The following is a 20,066-nucleotide window of genomic DNA, read 5'->3' on the forward strand; positions in this document are numbered from 1 at the left end:
ACAGTCCAACGATAAAAGTAATATGATCGTAACAATGTAGTGTTTTACATGCGAAAAATACACATTGATTTTCATTCGGATTGCATTTGTCGCGTTTAAAACACTGTATTGTTACGGTCAATATTGCTTCATTGTTTGATACAACGTGTGTGCAACTGAAATTTCGTGCAATTATTTTCCACGATGTGTAACAGAGGGGTTTTGAATATCATGAGAAACAGTCCAACGATAAAAATAATATGATCGTAACAATGTAGTGTTTTACACGCGAAAAATACACATTGATTTTCATTCGGATTGCATTTGTCGCGTTTAAAACACTGTATTGTTACGGTCAATATTGCTTCATTGTTTGATGGTTCCTTATGAAATGAAATCTCGTAATGTTCAACATAATGACAAATCACCAGACAAAAATTCAATTTAAAACATTTTGTGTTTCTTTAGTTGTTGCCCCCAAACGAGTTTGGTGGTGGATAATTATCGAGACCACTATGTGGCGCGCCCTCCATTAAATAAAAGAATATTGGTGTGGATGCTGCACTATTGAACAAAAATAACAACTCAGTTTCCGATCAATAACTCAAGAAGTACAAGATGTGTTAAACTGAAATTTTGTGCGATTAATTTCCACAATGTGTAACAGAGGGGTATTGAATATCATGAGAAACAGTCCAACGATAAAAAATAATATGATAAATAATAATAATATAAAGTCTAGGTAAAATTGTGGAACTTGAACAGTAAACTTGAAATGTTTTCAAACACGGGAATCTGATTTGCAAATAGGGTCGGAACGGCTGCAAGACTCGATCAGTTTAGATCAGTGGTACAGATGTGCACTATGACTGCAAAGTGATCATTTTTGACAACTATCATGTCCAGTCCAGCAGGCAGCAAGACTCTAAAAAAAAAAGCACACACACATTTTTTCGTGAACAAACATGTACATATATAGTATACATGTACATGTTTGTTCACGAAAAATTGTGTTTTTTTTTTTCAGAGTCTTGCTGCCTGGACTGGACATGATAAGAATGATCCCCATGCAGTTATGAAGCCATTCCCGGAGCAAAGCCGAAGTTTGAAAATCATCCCAACTCAAGATTTCTAGAGGGCGCTGTTAAACTTGCCGGATCGTCTGCACTCGACTCTGCAGTTATCTTCAACGCAGTGGCTATTGTTACGGCAGCCGTAACGCATTTCCCATTTTCTATCGTTACGGTAGACTGCAACTTTTATAAAAACATGACAAGAAAATATAAAATTAGAAGGAAAAAAGTGAATTTGAACGTTATGAAATTCGGACTTTATTTCCCTTTTAAAAAAAATCCTCCAAAGCCTCAGGTTAGAAAAGGAAAAAAATTCGAGTGCAAAACTGAGTTTCGAACCCGTAACCTCGCGGTGCAAAATCCTACCCTCTATCGCCTGAGCTGTCGCACTACTTGCTAAAGTATGTGGAAACAAATAATTATATACCTGCGTGCGTATCAAAAAAGTATCGTAGAGGGCGCTAAACAACGACTGCCGTAACGATAGCCACTTCGTATCTTCAATTTCGTCAATTTAATTCCATGGAGGTAGGTCTAGGTGTTAATTCTTACGAAGAGAGAAGCAATGTCAATGACGAGAATGCAAGTGTCATTTGAATTGTCTTAGGTATGGTTTTATTATATAACCATTTATTTTATCATTTTTATTGCTCCTGACCAAGGGCATTTTGATGGGGGGGGGGGGGGGGGGGGGGGGTACTAGATTTAGAACATCGGGCACAATTGCAGAATACCCCGCCACTCGATCTATAGTATCAACCTCGTAGCCGGCTGCGAGGTCACGGTTGATTGACCTCAATAAACATTCTCAGCGCTACTTGTATGTATTATATAACTGACATACAGATCCTAGTCATTTGATTGGTGGAACTCACATCACATGACATTCGTTATTGCTCCCATTCACGCCGCGGCTCAAAAAGTACTATCCGCCCATGGGGAATGGGAAATACAACAGTTAAGATCATGACGCAGTATTTGTGTGCAAATGCATGCTGGTGTGCGCGTTCAGCGTTGCGCGTAGTGCGTATTGTTCCAAAGAGCCAGCGCTATAGCGTTGGGTTCAAGCATTTTCGTGAAGGGGTGGTTTGGACTAGAGAAATAGATTTTCCTCCAGTTTCGTATTGAAAAAGAGTTCAAATGTATCAAATGACAAGGATCTATATGTCAGTTATATAAAACAAATATTGAGTGGCTTTAAATTGTGAAATGGGAGGAATATTATCGCTCGGTAAAATCTGGACTTTTCCAGTTCACTCTGCTTCGCCTCGTGAAATGGAAAAGTCCAGATTTTACCTTGCGATAATATTCCTCCCATTCCACGCTGAGCCACTCAATATTTGTATACTATGCGTCATGCTCCATTGCACTCCCACTTCGTGACCGCGTAGCCGCCAACAGGGTGGTTGGTTTGGACTTAGAATTTTTTCAGCAACTCCCATTCCTTTTGTGTTGCTTCGTTCTCAAGCATATTCAAGGGGACTCCACTCCGTAGCCTCGCAGCCGCCAACAGGGTGGTTGGTTCGGGTGTATTTCCGAGTGGCGGGGTATTCTGCAATTACTCCGAACATCGGCTTCTCACCATGGAGGAATATTCCTCCATGATCTAACGGACGAAGAGAAGCCTTCTAATTTTAGGGGCAGGGTAGCTTCAGCTCATGCTCATCGGGATGAGCTAGCTGGAGACTGGAGACTGGAGTTACTCAAGCTGGGGAGGGGGGTACTTCATTGTAATTTTACTCCCTTTTTCTGGCATTTATCGTATATTTGTAATTCAAATTGTGCACCATACTTAACCATACTATTTGTTGATTCCCCGCTTGACTTGCTCTTAAGTTTTCAAGATGCTGATGAATAGAGGTGCAGGGGCGGGTCCAGGAATTTTCGTAGGGGGTGGGGGGGGGGGGGGGGGGGGTTTCATCAGCCCAAAAATCTGAAAATGTACACACGTTTTTCTCTCCGGACACTTGAACAGACGGACATTAGACCAGTATAATTTTTTGGGGGGTGTCACAGCAGGGGGGGGGGGGGGGTGGATTTTTTGACTTATTTTTTAGGAATTTATATTTTTATTTTTTTTTTGACAGAGCTGGTTTTTTTTTTTTTTACCCCTAAACCCCCCCCCCCCTGGATCCGCACCTGAGGTGTTTTGTCAGCCATCAAACCATTGTGTCGTTTATTAATCATACGTGTATCGGTGTGTATCATCAGTAGGTTAGTGTGGCATTAATCATGTGCAGTTTATATAAAGCAAAGAGTGTAATGCAGTATTTCAAGATCACTCCAGTTTTATACTAACAGGGAATATAAGATCTTGAGAAATGTGTAGTTGAAACAGAAAGTTTCTTCGCATTTTCTTCCTATTTTTCCGCATTTCTCTTCTGACATTTTTTAATGCACGTCCGTGTATCTCATGACAGCTGTATCTGTAACCAAATCAGACAACTCAGTTTCGTTACTGGCATTGACATCAAATCTGAGAATAAAATTTGTTTCAGTTTCTTTATTTGATCTATATTTATCATGCACATGTGTTGTGTAATCTTTTGGTTAAAATGTGTTCATGTTGCCGATTATGGAATGTAACATTCACTCAAAACCTCTTTAAAAACTTCTGTTTGTACAAAAATATAAAATCATCAAGTACCAAGTGGTACAACCCACGGCGCGTAATGCATTAACACGGGTTAGGGCACCTCAAGAGTATAGAACCGAAAACCATACATGCACGCACCGTGCGCACGTGCACCCACTCTTGTTTTACTATACTCCCATCCCGAGGACAATGCTTTGTGTTTTCCTTTGTCTCTATAATATAACACTCTCCCATAGACTAAGCACACAAACCTACTACAGAGGACCGTTTTGAACGAAAGACCCAACTCCCGAGGACTGAAAGGATCTGTTGTTCTCCCTTTGTGTGTCTGTTCTCTGGGGTTATTGTAGAACAAGTACACAATGAACAGTCTTTGTCATGAACACAAAAATAATCAAATTTTCTGTGGGATTTTTTGATTATGACTGTGTCAGTTTATGTACATACATTGTAGTAGGTTACGTAACGCATTACTCTTGTATACATAAATTTACGTCTTGGGTCAATTCTTGATGCTGATCTGACAATACCAACATTTTCTTAAGTGCTGTACACGAAGACAAAGGAATGTCTGCAGTACCGGTACGTATGTCAGAAAATACGGAGGAACCTTCAACTGTAGCACTGGTTTTTTTTTGTAGCTTCTGATTTTGAAAAAGGGCTGAAAAAAAATCCCCTTCACTGTTGTTTTCACGTTCCAATCAGTGCAGTCATAGAAAATAGTGTTGGGCATCGCGACGAGTGACATTTGCACCCTTTACGCCATAAACCATGTCGTGAAACTATGCAAAAACAATCATGACTGTTGCTTGTAGTGACAATCTACATGGCGCTGTCCTAAAGTAAAAAAAAAACAGAGTAAATTTTACCTTGTTGTGAAACTTGTCACTTGGTGTTGACGCTGAAATGACCCACGTACTACGCAATCACAGTACATGCAATCACATGCCTTCACTTGGTCCACGAACCGTACAACCACAAATTTTGCGACGTAACAGGGTATGATCTAATATGCAATTAGACGCATGTGCATCAGTGTCACCAAAACAGCTACTTTGTATTCAAAAGAAACTCAAATTTGGCCGAGTAAACCAACCCACCCACCCACCAAGAAAGTGAGCTCAAGACCATGACGTGTTTTCATGCCGCCTTGACGTGTTTTCATGCTGTCTTTTTTTTTTCAAATGAAAAGTTTGTGTTCTTCCCTTGAATGTTGATTTATTTACAAATTTATACAACAATTCACTGCATTGTTCTCGACAGCTTTCAAATGACAAGACCCCCTTCTGGTTCTTGATGTGCATACTGCTGGCCTTAAGCTGATGGCTCAGTGCCAGTCAGCCCAGGACATTGTTCCTGGGTACTTGCAAGTGACTGCTGGCTCTCTGCTGGTTCTAGATGTACACACTGTTCCCCTTGCATGGATGGTTTGCAGTCAGTCAGACTAGAGCATTGTTCCTGATGAGAACTTGCAAGTGCTGGGGTCCCTGCTGGTTCTGCATGTACCTCAACATGCACTTGAACATGCTGCTGACTGTGCATGGATGCCTTGCTGCTGCTTTGCCTGGAACATTGTTCTTGACAGTTGTCCAGTGACTGCTGACTCTCTGTGTGTTGTGCATGCCCTTGGCTTGGTGGCTTGCTGCTGCTTGGCCTGGCAGCACGGTGCTCTTGGTCATTTTTTGCCTGTGGAATCACACAAAGCTCAATCTGCTTCCCTGGCTGCGATGGTCGGCTGGGATTCCGTCTTGGGCAGCAACGACAGCACAGTTTGAGGAATGAGAAAGCCTTGACTACAGCGTCACGATAGTCGGCGTTTGTGGCACTGTAGACCAGGGGATCAAGCGAGCTATCCACAAGTCGAATTATTTTTGCAGACAAAATCAGCATTCTAACTTTCTCTGCAAGTTTTATAGTTTCAACAGCCTGGAAAGGCACACTTGTAAAATAACTATCTGCTACAATGACAATAATTGCAGCTGCAATCTCCAATGAATTCCAAATGAAGAAAACAGCAGTATTGATGATAACCATACGGAGGACCTTGCCGGTTTGCTTGGGACGGTTTGGAAACAGGGCTGATTGCTTGCGTACTTTCACTACTACATAGATGTACAAAGCAAGAGTTGCTATTAAGCAGACAATGTTGATGATGAAAGGAATCCAAAAGATGACTTGACGGAAGACAGTCTCAGGCAAGAATATCAGAATCCCACCAACAATAGTTGTTGGCACCCAGATTCCTGCTGATATCTTTGCTGCTCGAGATTTAGAGGCTGTTTCCTGGAATGTCAGAGGATTGCGCACTGCAGAGAATCTCTCAGCTGCTATGGTAACCACAAAGAAAGTAGAAGCAGCCACCAGCATGCTGGCTACACTTAAGATTGCCTTTTGGGCAAAGGAATTAACCTCTATAGGTAAAAACAAAGCAAATATGAAGAAAGTCATAAGGTAGAGTGAGTCAGCCACAGCCAGATTGGATAAGTAGATGTTGATGATTGTACGCATGGATTTCACTCGAATGACTGTGAAGAGAAAGACAAAGTTGATGAGGAGGCCGATTGGTGCAATGATTTCAGCACTCAGCAATATTATATCTTCACTTCTGTCTAGAGTCCTGAAATAGCGATCAAGATGCTTTTGTACTTCAGTTGATAGAGTGGAGTTGTCTTGGTAGCCATCACCCATGGTTTGTGTACAGTGCAGCATTGATCTTTGTGTTCAACAGTTTATTCAGATACAACATAGCATGTAATGGCGTATTTCAGGCTCATTCCAGTTTTATACACATAGGGAATATAAGATCTTGAGAAATGTGTAGTTCAAACAGAAAGTCTTTCCACATTTTCTCCCTACATTTCCGCATTTCTCTTAGACATATTGTAATGCATGTGACATATCTCATGATAGCAGTAGCTGTAACCAAAGCAGACAACTCAGTTTCATTAAGTACTGGTATTGACATGAAATCTGAGAATTAAGTTGTTTCAGTTTAAATGAATTGCTCCAGGCCTATACATTTGTGGAATCTTTAGTTTTAAATTTGTTCATGATACCGATTGTAGAAAGTGGCATTCACTCAATTTTTAAAAAAAAAACTCACTACACTTTGGACAAGGAATACAGACAATATCATAATTTAAAATCCTTGCTGTCTTTTTTTTCAACTTGACATTGTTTTCTTGACCTGGGATGTTGATTTATTTATCAGTACAACAATTCAGTACTGCCCTTTCATTTTAATAACAAATTTGATCCGATATGGAATGAAGTAAAAGTGAAAGTTTAAAACTGAAAGTTTTTATTCTCAAATCATACTTTTATTTCTGTTTATTTGTTTTTTGTTTTGTTTTGTTTTTGTTTTGATCTTTTAAGTTGGTGCTGTTGGTTAAAATCAGACTATGCCTCGTCTCATAACCAATAACAACCTGCCAAACCAACTGGACAAAAATGTCGCTAACTAAGCTTGAGGATCTTTGATAGGAAAGACAGAGTATCGTTGTGATGTGAGAAATAAACTTTAAATTAGCAAAAGATTGTTTCTTAATAAATTTAGCTAATAACTTATCAATTCGACCTGAGCAAACGTATGGGAAAATGTAAGACTGTGTGTCTGCCGTATGCGGTTGTAAACCTAGCCATACTGGACATTTTAATTTCTTTTTAATTTTCCTAAAAGTATGGGATTCAAACAAATCCTACGTTTAATTCCAGAATATATCACCTTTTCTTGCTGTTTTGTGGCTCTGGAGGATTTTTTTGTAAGGGAAGTAAAAGTCCGAAATTGCACTGTGTCTGATTCCCATCCCATGAATATGAAATCACAGCAACAGTGTAATCGTGGAACCAGATGATTTTTCTCACGGTACAAACAAGCGTGCAACTTTTCCTCAGATCCGCTGATTTCCTCGTTTTTTTACTTCTCATGAATGTCATTACAAATTGACAAATCATGTACAAAAGTCTTGTGAGATGTGGAATTTCCTCCTCTTTTTTTAAAATTCATACCGGTAGTTGCATGCCTGTACAAAATACCTGGTGCGAAGGCTTCTTTTATGTATACATGTATTTATTACAAATTTATTTATTTATTTATTTTCTACAGAAGAGTCATGACAGTTGGAGAAAGACGAGTGGACAAAGTTAAACCACCTTTTGGGAAGATGCTTAGTTGCAGACAATAAACGTTAAGGAGCAGATAGCTCAACATGAGAGGACTAGTGTGGAGCAGATCAGGACTTGCTTGGAGAGCAGTAGCGCTTTCCTCATCTTATCCTGTGGAAAATCCTCTGAAAATCTTTCCCAAATCAGTCCTTCGAAGATGTGCCAGCCAGTCGGCAGTATCAAACGGAGGTCCCGAAAGGCAGAAGCTGTTGATATTGGGGACTGGGTGGAGCAGCTACAGTGTGCTCAAGACCATAGACAAGGAGCAGTTTGATGTCATCGTTGTCAGTCCTCGCAACCACTTCCTCTTTACGCCACTGCTGGCGAGTACGACGGTTGGCACTCTTGAATTCAGGTTTGTGTTGTTTGTTTTGGCATTATAATAACATCTCTAGCAGCGGCAATGTAAACTACAAGCTGATATTAATTTCCAGGTTTCCTGGCCAATCTGGAAATCATGGAAAAACCTGGAAACTGAGTTTACATTTTTCTAGTTGGGAAAACTCAGGGAATATGGGGGGGGGGGAAACACCAAAATCAGGGAGTTGGACAGTGACACATAAGGGAAATCCGCCAGCTTGGCTTATGTTCATCTTGTGATATTTCTGCAAGTTGTGACTGGCCTATGGTAGCTTTTAAAGTGAGTATGCAAAAAGTGGGAATATTACACACCTCTATGTACATGTACCCCTCTTTTCATAGTCCAACAGCCTTTCTCATTGAATTTTGGAAATATCTCTGAGACATATCACAGAAAACTCAGGAAATTTTGTTTTCAAAGTCCTCTGAACCTTGATCATGCTTGTCTTGAACAGTTAAGGCATGGATCCTCAACACAAGGATAACGACTCATGTGAGCTTGTGTACAAAATGTACGGAACGGATTGTCTAGAGGCGTGATAATGGCCCGTGGGCGTATGGAACATACAGTGCGCGAGTGCGCAAGACTCGGCGCGCGCGCCCTTCATGAAACCCAATCAGGGGAGACTTGACAGAAATTCAACTGCAGTTTTGGCCGACTCTATTCTCGCGCATGCGCATTGTATGTTCTATACACGCACAAGCCGTTATCACGCCTCTAACCAGAAATTTAGGAAGTCGTTTATAACCTTATGTAGAGGATGGTTAAGGCATACAAATCAGAGGGCACTACTCTGGTAACACCAACCCTCCCAGATCAGTGTCCAACATTTTAAAATCTTCATGTATTTTAAATAAGATATAACATCAGTCTTTTATTTTGGTATTGACAGGAGCATCATTGAACCAGTGAGGAACACCGGCTTCAGGAAAACTGATCACTTTCATTTGAGCGAAGCTGTTGGTCTGGACGTTGACAAGAAGGTACCTGTGCCATTGACCATTTCATATATAAATTATAAAGAATGAGAGGGGTTTGACATTTCCATCCAGGAGTAGTCTGTCGGAGGCAAAAGAGGAAGATCCACCTGGAATGAAACGTTAGACCCTCACCTTTATGATGATTATTTTATTCATCACAATGGCATTGGCAGTATCTGTCGGACCACTAGCACTTATTGTTTTGTATATCCCCATCTACAAATCCCCATTTTCTTTTTTAAGGAAAAGAACTTGAAGATAGAAGATATCGCTTACCATATTTTGTTGAATAGTTCATTCCATATTATGAATAGTTAATGCGGTATCCGCTGCTATGTAGATCAGATTTGAACCAGCCAACCGATCCCGTTAGCTCGGTGGTCGAGTGGTAAGACATCTGCACTAGAAAGCAGGAGGTTGTGGGTTTGATTTTTCCAACTTTCACTTGGGAGGTAACACACTGAGTATACAGTGTTTATATGTCGGTGAAGGGCAAAACGTAATTTGATTTGACATATTTTGTTGTCAATGGTTTGTTGGGTTTTTTCCACGAGGGAGTGTCTCCAATCTTGACGAATCCGTGTACCATGCTCCATTTATGGTGCAATGTGTTCCCTTTGAGAACTTACACCATTAATACTAATTAGTGTGAGTGCATAAACACTGTTGTCAAATGTTTCTGCATCGGACCACGTGATCATCCAAACCATTGTTTCAATTTTCTGAGTCTTTATTTAAAACAGACAGTATACATGTATTTTCCGTAGACTGTTTAAGTATACTAAGACACTTTCTCTTTTATTATTATTGTTATTTGTTTTGGTCATTGCAGGAGTTGCATTGTCAGAGCGTGATTAAACCAGACATGACGTACGCCCTCAGTTATGATAAGCTGGTCATTGGGGTCGGTGCTGTCAGTAATACCTTTGGCGTCCCGGGGGTGACAGAACATGCTTTCTTCCTCAAGGTGTGTGACTATCAATTTATTATCAGTACAAAGGGTCATGTTCATGGTGCTGCCAGTGTTGTGGTTGAGTCCATCACAAGTCCAGTCACAACTCCATCACAAGTTCTCCAGTCTCAAGTCAAGTCTCAAACCATTCAGAAACATTCCATTATGATGGAATTGTGATGGACTTGACTTCTCGACTGCAAAATATGTTAACACAGGTTAGCAGGAAAATACACACAGGTTAGCAGGTTAGCGGCCTCGCTTGCTGCGAGCGGGTCGCTGACAGATATTTCCGGCCTCGCTGCCTGCGTGTTTATCCGTCATCTGTTTCGAATACCGCAAAACATTTGTGTGTATTCACATCATTCGACACGAACTGGCTAAGCACATTTCAAAGCATAGACATGCTTACACTTCTGTCTGCTTAGAGATTTTGTCATTTGACTCATTATTTTAGGCAAATCCTGCCGTCTTCATGTGCTTTGCTGTGCATACAGGTTGCGGTCTCTGTTACAGAGATCGAGCCACTTTCAGCAGAACATTGTGTGCTTTGCAGTGCCGTGGGCTTGGCCAAAAAATCAGATCTGTCAGTCAAAGCTGATCGAATGAATAGAAAGCTTTATGCTGACGGTCAGATGAAAAATTGGACTTATGTCAAACATTTGCTATCTTTCAACAACTGAGGACATTTTTTGAGACCCCACTGAAAACATAACAATGGCCCAAACACCAAAGCATGCTTAAAATAGGAATGCTCATCTTCACGTATTATTATTATTATTATTATTTATTTGGCCTTCAACAACAGGTACAAAGTACAACATACACGAACAACATACAATTCCAAAAAACACTACAATTAGAGACAAAAACAACCCTATCAAAGTTGGCCAGGACTGACAAAAGTATAATGAAACACTTTGACTCGAAAGCCTGCCAATCCTAACTTGAATAGGTTACACATAGAATAGAAATAAAATATATAAAATAAATGCATTAATTACTTTATGATAAAATTTTGCTCAGAAAAACAGTGAAATAAAAAAATAAATAAAATAAAAACATTATTTTATATTAACATTAAAAAAACAACCAAAACATAAGATATACTTGGTTACTGTCAAAGTAAGCAAATAACACTATTTCAATTTTCTACACTTATCTCCAAAAGTTATTCAGTATAGCCTGATTCACCGAACACAATTAGAAGCCATTTTTGAGGTGGAACCATGTCCATGCGCGTGCCACACTCGTTCTTAAAGATAAGGCCTAAATGTGTACATTGTGTTAAAACCCTTTTGGCTAAGGTAGTCCAAAGTGTGTGCGCATTACCTGAGCCCTATGCCTGGTTCCATCTCAAAATTGGCTTCTAATGTTTGCCGTATTAGTCTATAAAACCAATTTTTTTTTTTAACACAACTTGTCATGTTGTAGTATATTAATACACACATACGTTTATGTTGAAAGAATATTTTGATGATACACTCTTTTTTTTGTAATGACGAATCACATTCACGTCCTTGTCCTCATGCAGGAGATACGCGATGCCCGTGCCATCAGAAATCGCATCCTTAACAACTTTGAGTATGCTCTGCATCCCAGCATCTCGCAAGAAGATCGGGAGAAATTGCTCCACATTGTCATCGTGGGCGGGGGACCGACCGGGGTGGAATTTGGGGCGGAGCTGTATGATTTTGTCAGGGAGGTATGTGTTGCACAAAACAGCTTGCTGTTGTTTCTAATAATTAATGGAACAAGGCTTTGCTTTGCCTGCTTCTTGGTGTAGCGTGCCGGCTTTGCAGCCTGGCCTGCTTTGCTGGGAGGTGGCTGCCTAGCCTCGCTCGCTGCACGGGGAATACCCGCTTTGTGGGCGATCAACTCATGAAAGAAAACATAAATGGCAAATATATTCAGACACTTTGTACCTCTTTCATCTTAGCTCATCTTTCATCCCTCCTTAGGATGTTTCCCGTCTCTACAAGGAGGAGCGAGCCCTGATCCGCGTCTCCCTCATCGAGGGTCGACAGATCCTGTCCTCCTTCACCCCAAAACAGCAAGAGTATGCCACGGCCAAGATACGCAGCAGGGGGCAGATGGAGCTGATCACCGCCAACGTGACGGAAGTCAGAGCGGATGGGGTCACCCTCAGCGACGGCAGGAACCTCCCCAGTGAGCTTGTGGTTTGGTCCACGGGACTCTACCCAAGGTCAGTCCATTTCCACAAATGAGGGGGGGGGGGGGGGGGAATGTGTCGGTCGAACCTTTGCTTTGACTTTGGTGTAAGGGAGGAACCTCCCCAATGAGCTAGTGGTATGGTCCACAGGACTGCCCCCAAGGTCAGTCCATTCCCAAGAGGGGAAGCTTTGCTTTGTCTTGGACCCATACCACCAGCTCATTGGGGAGGTTCAAGCCATCTAATGAGATGGCTTGAACCTCCCCAATGAGCAGGTGGTATGGGTCCACGTACAGGACCCTCCCCAAGGTCAGTCCATTTCCACATAGGGGGGGTGTCTTGGGTCATACCCTTACTAAGTCTTTGGGAAGACGGGGTCCCTGTCGGCGATGGCAAGCATCTCACCAGCGAGCTAGTGGTATGGTCCATAGGGACTCTCCCCTATGCCAGTCTATTTCTGGGCAATTCCACGGTTACTCACGTTACATTTTTTGATGTACTTTTGAGTTTCCTTGGGCTGTAATTACCTTACTGAAAAGGTTTAGTAACTGTTATCCCCATGGTAGATAGAGTGGACCTAGACCTACCTAAGCACCAAAGATGACATCCAGAAAAATGTGTTATACATGATAAACAAGACGTACGAAATAGGATACTCACGTTACGAAAATGTAACGTGAGTAACCATGGAATTGCCATTGTGCATATGGGCATGTGTGTTTAAAGCATGATGCTGCTGTGAATGTCTACCCACACAGCTTGATTTATCTGTATCTAAACTCAAAATCATTCCTTTCAATTCTCAGGCCCTTTGTGAAGCAGCTTCCATTTGCCAAGAATCAACAAGGCCAGCTTCTTACCGATGAGCACTTGAGGGTCCTGGATGACCACAGCGGCAGCATCTATGCCATCGGTGACTGCGCTGACATACAGAACCTCAGCCTGCCCTGTACAGCACAGGTGGGTTGCAGCGTATGCTCTTCATGTCAAAGATTTCTTGCCATGTTTGATACATGTGACCAGCGAAATACAGACTTATGGGCCTTATTCACGAGTTGGCCATTTTTGTCGAGTTCCCTGAATGTATTTCATTAATTGTTAACCTGTTGAATGGGATGACGCCAGACTTTTTATGCAGGCACAATGCAGCCTTATTTTACTGTCATTTTTTTTTTTAAATCTGGCTTTAAACATTAGGGAATGTGTAATTGCAAATTGTTTAATTATTCATTGAAGCAGACTGGAATTAATTAAAAATTCACTTGGTTTCATTTCTCTTTACAAGTTCAAAAGAACTTCAGATTCCACCTCACTTTCAATTCAATATTTTTTCAATTCAATATTTTTTCCCTATTTTTTCTCCAGCATACCTTTCCTTGTCCCATAGGCAGCCTGTTCAATGTGGTCCATGTGTGTGTTTTTAGGGTTTTACAGTGTTTTTGAGATTATTTAATTTATTGCCTTTTCATTGAATGTTTTAACGTTTATATTGTATGTTTATATATTTAATTTTCTGTATTGTAGGTATTTGAAATTTTATGTGCAAAGCGAGAAGGAACATTTCATGCTGGCATGACGAATAAATAAATTGAATTGAATTGAATTGAATTGAATATGGCCGCCTCGTGAATAAGGCCCATTGACTGCATTCCGTATGTCACAGTACACATGGAAAAAATCATGTGTGAGGCTAGAGTCCATATACCATAGAGTCCATGAGCGGGTTCCATAGGAGTCCAAATTGTATATAAGTCTGTCACGATCCAACATATACCATCAGGCCGATGTTTATCTACGTTTCCTTGGCGTGAGATGACTGAGAATATTTCTATTCCTCCCTGGATGTGACACCAGTCCATCGCAGGTTACTCCCCAGCTAATGCTGGTACCAATTTATACTCCTGAGTAGAGAGAGGCAGATGGGGGTGAAGTGGCTTGCCCAAGGACACGACATATTTTGTATAAACCAGTGCTCTCAATCATTGTCAAACTTAAATGCGCTTTCCTATGGTGCTCAGTGGTCCGTGAGCCCCCACTGGCTCCATAGGAAAGTGCACCATGTAAACAAAGTGTGACGTCATCAGTACAGAGGCTTATTAATTCAGACACTTGGCCCGCGAAATTCAAAATGGAAGTTTTGGTTTGATCAGAATTTGTAAGGAATTTGTGTGTATGATGCATGCTTGGAGAAAAATTGATGATATTTAACAAATTTAAAATTAACAATTCTAATCTTTGTTTCGAAGTGCTTAAAGTTATAGTCCATCATTTGTAATTTGTACATTTTGTTCGTTTGAAGCAACAAAAGTGCTCAAAATCTAAAGAAGGGCACTGAACAACTAACCTGATAAAGTTTCAGCTCAGCTTCAGCTGTATATTCTGAGAAAAACAGCATTCTAGGATCTCAATTTCAAATCAAAAGTTGCTGAATCATGTTTTGAATTGCGCCTGAATTCAGCGTCCAAGACACGTTCTCGCTGAGCCGAATGCAGCAACGCGATGTTGCGCACTGATCTGACGAATTATAACAACCGCGTGTGCGTCGTGCCAATGCTTGCGCGCGCTTCGCCGAATAACAAAATGAACTACTAATTTAAATTTTCCTACAGTGCGTCTTAAGAAGCACCGTTGGAAAGGCCTTCTTTCATTGATTACTTCAAAATGACAGCTTGCCAGAAAGAATAATTTCACAGGGAGTTTAGTCCCCTTACTATCTTTCAACCAAGTATGTTTTTCAACAATAATTACGCCAGCTACTTTTCGGATAGCTGCAAATGATGGACTGTAGCTTTAAAAGCAACCATATGTGATTTTTGCACTAATACGAAACACATAGGCAGTCACTCACTCGTCAGATTTTTTGAGTGGTAGGCTGTATTCAAACTTACTAGTCTACAGCTTGTACTTACGCATGTGCCGATGCAAGTGGCCGAACCATTTCAAACAGCCATATGTGTTTTACTGCCAGCCGTAACCAAGAGCTTCTCCAATAACTGATTGCACATATGGTTTATAGAAAACAACTTGAGTAAAAAATCAGGGCCTGATATTGATTTTAATTTTGACATTGCAAAACTGATGTTTATTTTTCTAATCTTGTTCCCAATCAGGTTGCAGAGAGACAAGGCAGGTATGTGGCTCAGTCCCTCGGCAAGAACTCAGGGGAGGATTGCCCTCCGTTCCAGTACCAGAATATGGGTATGCTGGCCTATGTAGGAAACTACAAGGGGCTGACTAACACACCGGTCCTCAAGAATCAAGGTTAGATGAACCACTTCAATAAAACCTACAACTTTCACTTGTCAGTATGGAAACATTTTTTGCAGAGCCAGTCTACAAATACATAGTGAGAAAAAGAAAAGAAAAGGAAACCCAAATGTCGGGACCATTGTTTTAGTGACGTTCTGCATGTAGCACTTTCAAAATCTAGAATATGAAAGCCCAATTCTTAAGCTTTCTTTTAGTACAAGAATCATTCAAATCACTCATGTACTTTTCAAGTTACGGAATTTTAAACACAACCACCATTTTAAAGTTCTGTTCACGGATCACAAGAAAGTGTTCTTTCAGCAAAACGAAAACAAATCACATAGGGATGTGTGTGAATTGTTTTCGTTTTGCTGAAAGAACACACACCTTTTCTGTGATCCGTGGACAGAACTTTAAAACGGTGGTTGTGTTTAAAATTCCGTAACTTGAAAAGTACATGACTGATTTGAATGATTCATGAACTAAAAGAAAGCTTATAAATTGGACTTTCATATCCTAGATTTTGAAAGTGCTACCTGCAGAACTTCACTAAAACAATTGTACCGACATTTGGGTTTCGTTTTTTTACTCACCCTGTACACAGATTTTCTTTTGTATAGATCTTTCATTTCAAGATAAGCTATAAAATTTACAAAAGGCTACCTTGTATGCAATTTCATCATGTCTTGTATGGAGCATATACTCCAGTGTCACCATCCATTCAAACGGCATGCAGCATTTGCCTCTTATGACAATCACTGTTACTCGAGGTTTCATTCAGAAATCCTGCTTGCACTATTTGGAGATTTCTACTGAAATCTAAGTCCTTGGCAAATTTCCAGAAATATTTAGTGTATTTTTGTTGGTCCAAACGTTCACACAACACTGTCCTGCTTCTGAGACTTATTTCCAGAAGGCCATGTAATGTTAAGTATGATGGAATAATACGTCAGGCAGATGAACATTTTAAGTCTGGAATAGTTGCTGTGCCAGTTGACTTTGGAAAGCTCAGTGTTCAAGTGGTTAGGCATCTGCAGTAGTAAGCAGGAGGTCAAGGGTTCGAATCCCGCCCGAGGGCAAAACCCAGAAATACAATTAAAATTTAGTGTTAACTGTTGAACTTCGACAAGCACATGACTACAAGTTATCAATATTTAAGGTGCATATCCTGTGCTCTCCAACAAATTCCATTTTTTGTCTTTTAATAAAGTTTCAACTTGTGTGTTTTATTCCACAACCAAAGAACCTTCCTTTTCACTTTTTTTTGATATCTGCAACACTCTGAAAATAAAGCTTTTTGTTTCGGGCACAAACGGATAGATCTGCTTTTCCAGGAGACTGGCTCTGGTCCATACATTATCAATACTGTTTGTGGGGCGGGAACCAGCTTACCCCATGAGAACGGAATAATTGTCTGGTAACCAAATACTTCGAAATTGTAAAGTAATAATTCAGTAACTAAATGAGGGTCCATGTTTTTGGTCGATGTCTTATTTAAAAGTGAATAATTTTGTATTGGAAGAAAAATAGCAATTTAGACATGGAATTTTTGGGATAAAATTTGAAAAGAGTATGGGGAACCAACTTTAAAACTTGGAGGCCTCCAAGGTTCTACCCTTAATAACTCTTCTCGATGCAATCTCTTGGTACAGGGTTCTACTCCTGGCTGCTGTGGCGGTCTGCGTACCTCACCCGTCTGGGTAGTTGGAGACTACGGATGCAGGTTCCCATTGACTGGACCAAGACGTTGTTATTTGGCAGAGACATCTCTAGATTCTAGGCTTAAAATTAGGGATTTTAAGGATTGGACGTAGTTGTATGGGCAGGGATTGAAAATGAGAGGTGCCTTTTTGTCTTCTTTTAGGAATACACCCAAAAGAATTTATACAAATTTTATGAATGTTTATATAGTATACACTTTAGTGTATTTGTAAAAAGTATTTGTTTTGAGCGATTTCACCTTAATTTTTCGCCGGAATTTCACCTTTAGTAGCACACGGGTAAGCCTTATATTTTTAGTCAAAATCGGCCAAAAATTGACTTTTCTCAAAACAAGGCAGAAATTCATCTGGATGCAAGAGGAACATCAATCAATACTCTAACACACATAAATTTGAAGATTTGGGCAAAAATCGTCAATTTTTGGAGAAAAAAAGTAATTTTTTGAACGATTTCACCTCAATTTTTCGACAGAATTTCCCCTTTTATAGCACATCTGTCCAGCAATCGATTGGGAATGCGTTCTAGGGCCCTTAAGGCATCTTTCTAGCAACTTTCAGGAAATTTCATTTTTTTGGCCAAAATTTTAGTCAAAATCGGCCAAAAATTGACTTTTCTCAAAACAAGGCAGAAATTCATCTGGATACAAGAAGAACATCAATCAATACTCTAACACACATAATTTTGAGAATTTGGGTGAAATTTATGGGTACTTGCAATATACGTTTTGCAATATATATTAGAAGTACTAGTCTTTACACTCCCTATGGGTGAATAACGTAGTTGTTTGTAACGTACGCCAGCTGTTATCAAGTGTAAATCATGACAAATTAAAATGTATTATTTAGAATATTTCCTTTGTAGTAATTTATCATGAAATATAAGTCTAAATTCTATTTACCCATTTTGTGTGAACAAAGAGTTTACTGGATAGTACAAAATCATTGTGGTATGTAAACCTGGAAATTTTAATAAAAATTATATAGTTTGTATTTTTACAAGACTATTATTGCTCTGCATTACTTTAAGGCGGTTTGTTTGCCCAAAATTTCCCGTTTAACTTTAACTATTTTATTTCACTGAAACGGACAGTTAAGCATAAGTGTGTCTTGTAGAAAAGACCAACTTGAAAATAATAATTTTAAAAAACATGGACGATGACCACTATTCTTTTCAACAGGAAATCATATTTATTGGAACAAACTCGATACTTGCAGCAAAACACAACTTGCATACTACTCTTATTCACTATTGTATATAAAAAAAAAAAGATTCCATAGCATACATATTTTGAAGTTGGAGATGGTTACCAATAGGCATGCATGCGCATCACCAACAAATACTAGTACATTCATTTGAATTAATTGCAAGGTCTAATTAACATGCATATATTCATATATGCTAATATTGAAAGCACTATGCAAACACACCTACCAGTTGACACTAAATCGCTGAAATTTAATGAATTCCCTAAACCTGGCATATCCCACGGTCGAAATTGAGAACAGAAAAAGATTACCCACCAAATAGGGCCTTTAAGGCATCTTTCTAGCAACTTTCAGGACATTTCATTTTTTGGCCAAAATTTAAAAAAAATGCAAGGGGTAAGCCTTACATTTTTAGTCAAAATGGCCAAAAATTGACTTTTCTCAAAACAAGACAGAAATTCATCTGGATGCAAGAGGAACATGAATCAATACTCTTTAATACACACATAATTTTAAAGATTTGGGCAAAATCATCAATTTTTGGGGAAGAAAAAGTAACTGTTTTGAGCGATTTTACCTGAATTTTTCGACAGAATTTCCCCTTTAGTAGCACATCTGTCCAGCAATCGATTTGGAATGCGTTCTAAGGCCCTTAAGGCATCTTTCTAGCAACTTTCAGGAAATTTCATTTTTTGGCCAAAATTGAAAAAAAATGAAAGGGGTAAGCCTTACATTTTTAGTCAAAATCGGCCAAAAATTGACTTTTCTCAAAACGAGAGAAATTCATCTGGATGCAAAAGGAACATGAATCAATACTCTTACACACATAATTTTAAAGATTTGGGCAAAATCATCAATTTTTGGGGAAGAAAAAGTAATTGTTATGAGCGATTTCACCTTAATTTTTCGACAGAATTTCCCCTTTAGTAGCACATCTGTCCGGCAATTGATTTGGAATGCGTTCTAGGGCCCTTGAGGCATCTTTCTAGCAACTTTCAGGAAATTTCATTTTTTGGCCAAAATTGAAAAAAATGCAAGGGGTTAGCCTTACATTTTTAGTCACAATCGGCCAAAAATTGACTTTTCTCAAAACAAGACAGAAATTCATCTGGATGCAAGAGGAACATGAATCAATACTCTTACACACATAATTTTGAATATATATGGGCAAAAATCTTCAATTTTGGGGGGAAGAAAAAGTAATTGTTTTGAGAGCTTGAACCTTATTTTGTTGACAGAATTTTCCCTTTAATAGCACATCCGTCCAGCAATCGATTTCGCATGCGTTCTAGGGCCTTTAAGGCATCTTTCTATCAACTTTCAGAAAATTTCATTTTTTGGCCAAAATTGAAAAAAAATGCAAGGGGTTAGCCTTACATTTTTAGTCAAAATCGGCCAAAAGTTGACTTTTCTCAAAACAAGGCAGAAATTCATCTGGATGCAAGAGGAACATCAATCAATACTCTAACACAAATAATTTTGAAGAATTGGGCAAAAATTGTCAATTTTTGGAGAAAAAAATAGTATTTTTTTGAGCGATTTTACCTGAATATTTCGACAGAATTTCCCCTTTAGTAGCACATCTGTCCGGCAATTGATTTGGAATGCGTTC

The 20,066-nt window shown here is 39.5% G+C and overlaps 1 protein-coding gene across 2 annotated transcripts; it reads left to right on the top strand.

Annotated features, from left to right (window-relative positions):
• Nucleotides 1-1,540: 1,540 nt before the first annotated feature.
• On the top strand, nucleotides 1,541-17,418 carry LOC119730752 (probable NADH dehydrogenase). Of its 2 annotated transcripts, none has more exons than XM_038203777.1 (9): nucleotides 1,541-1,580; nucleotides 7,754-8,167; nucleotides 9,066-9,156; nucleotides 9,986-10,120; nucleotides 11,640-11,810; nucleotides 12,067-12,311; nucleotides 13,085-13,238; nucleotides 15,389-15,539; nucleotides 17,180-17,418. In XM_038203777.1, exons 2-9 carry the CDS (start codon nucleotides 7,857-7,859, stop codon nucleotides 17,305-17,307), a joined length of 1,386 nt encoding a protein of 461 aa, XP_038059705.1. In that variant the 5' UTR covers nucleotides 1,541-1,580; nucleotides 7,754-7,856; the 3' UTR covers nucleotides 17,308-17,418. The 2 variants fall into 2 exon arrangements, with proteins under 2 accessions (XP_038059705.1, XP_038059706.1); XM_038203778.1 differs by having other exon boundaries at nucleotides 1,570-1,659.
• Nucleotides 17,419-20,066: the final 2,648 nt, after the last annotated feature.

The sequence above is a fragment of the Patiria miniata genome, unplaced genomic scaffold (genome assembly GCF_015706575.1).
Source record: "Patiria miniata isolate m_02_andy unplaced genomic scaffold, ASM1570657v1 HiC_scaffold_22, whole genome shotgun sequence".
In the NCBI taxonomy this organism is placed as follows: domain Eukaryota; kingdom Metazoa; phylum Echinodermata; class Asteroidea; order Valvatida; family Asterinidae; genus Patiria; species Patiria miniata.

Excerpts from the sequence above, each read along its gene's own strand:
- LOC119730752 (XM_038203777.1), top strand. The coding sequence starts at position 7,857 with ATGAGAGGACTAGTGTGGAGCAGATCAGGACTTGCTTGGAGAGCAGTA. Across the intron at positions 8,168-9,065 it reads GTTGGCACTCTTGAATTCAG|GAGCATCATTGAACCAGTGA; the intron begins GTTTGTGTTGTT and ends TGGTATTGACAG. Across the intron at positions 15,540-17,179 it reads ACCGGTCCTCAAGAATCAAG|GGTTCTACTCCTGGCTGCTG; the intron begins GTTAGATGAACC and ends CTCTTGGTACAG.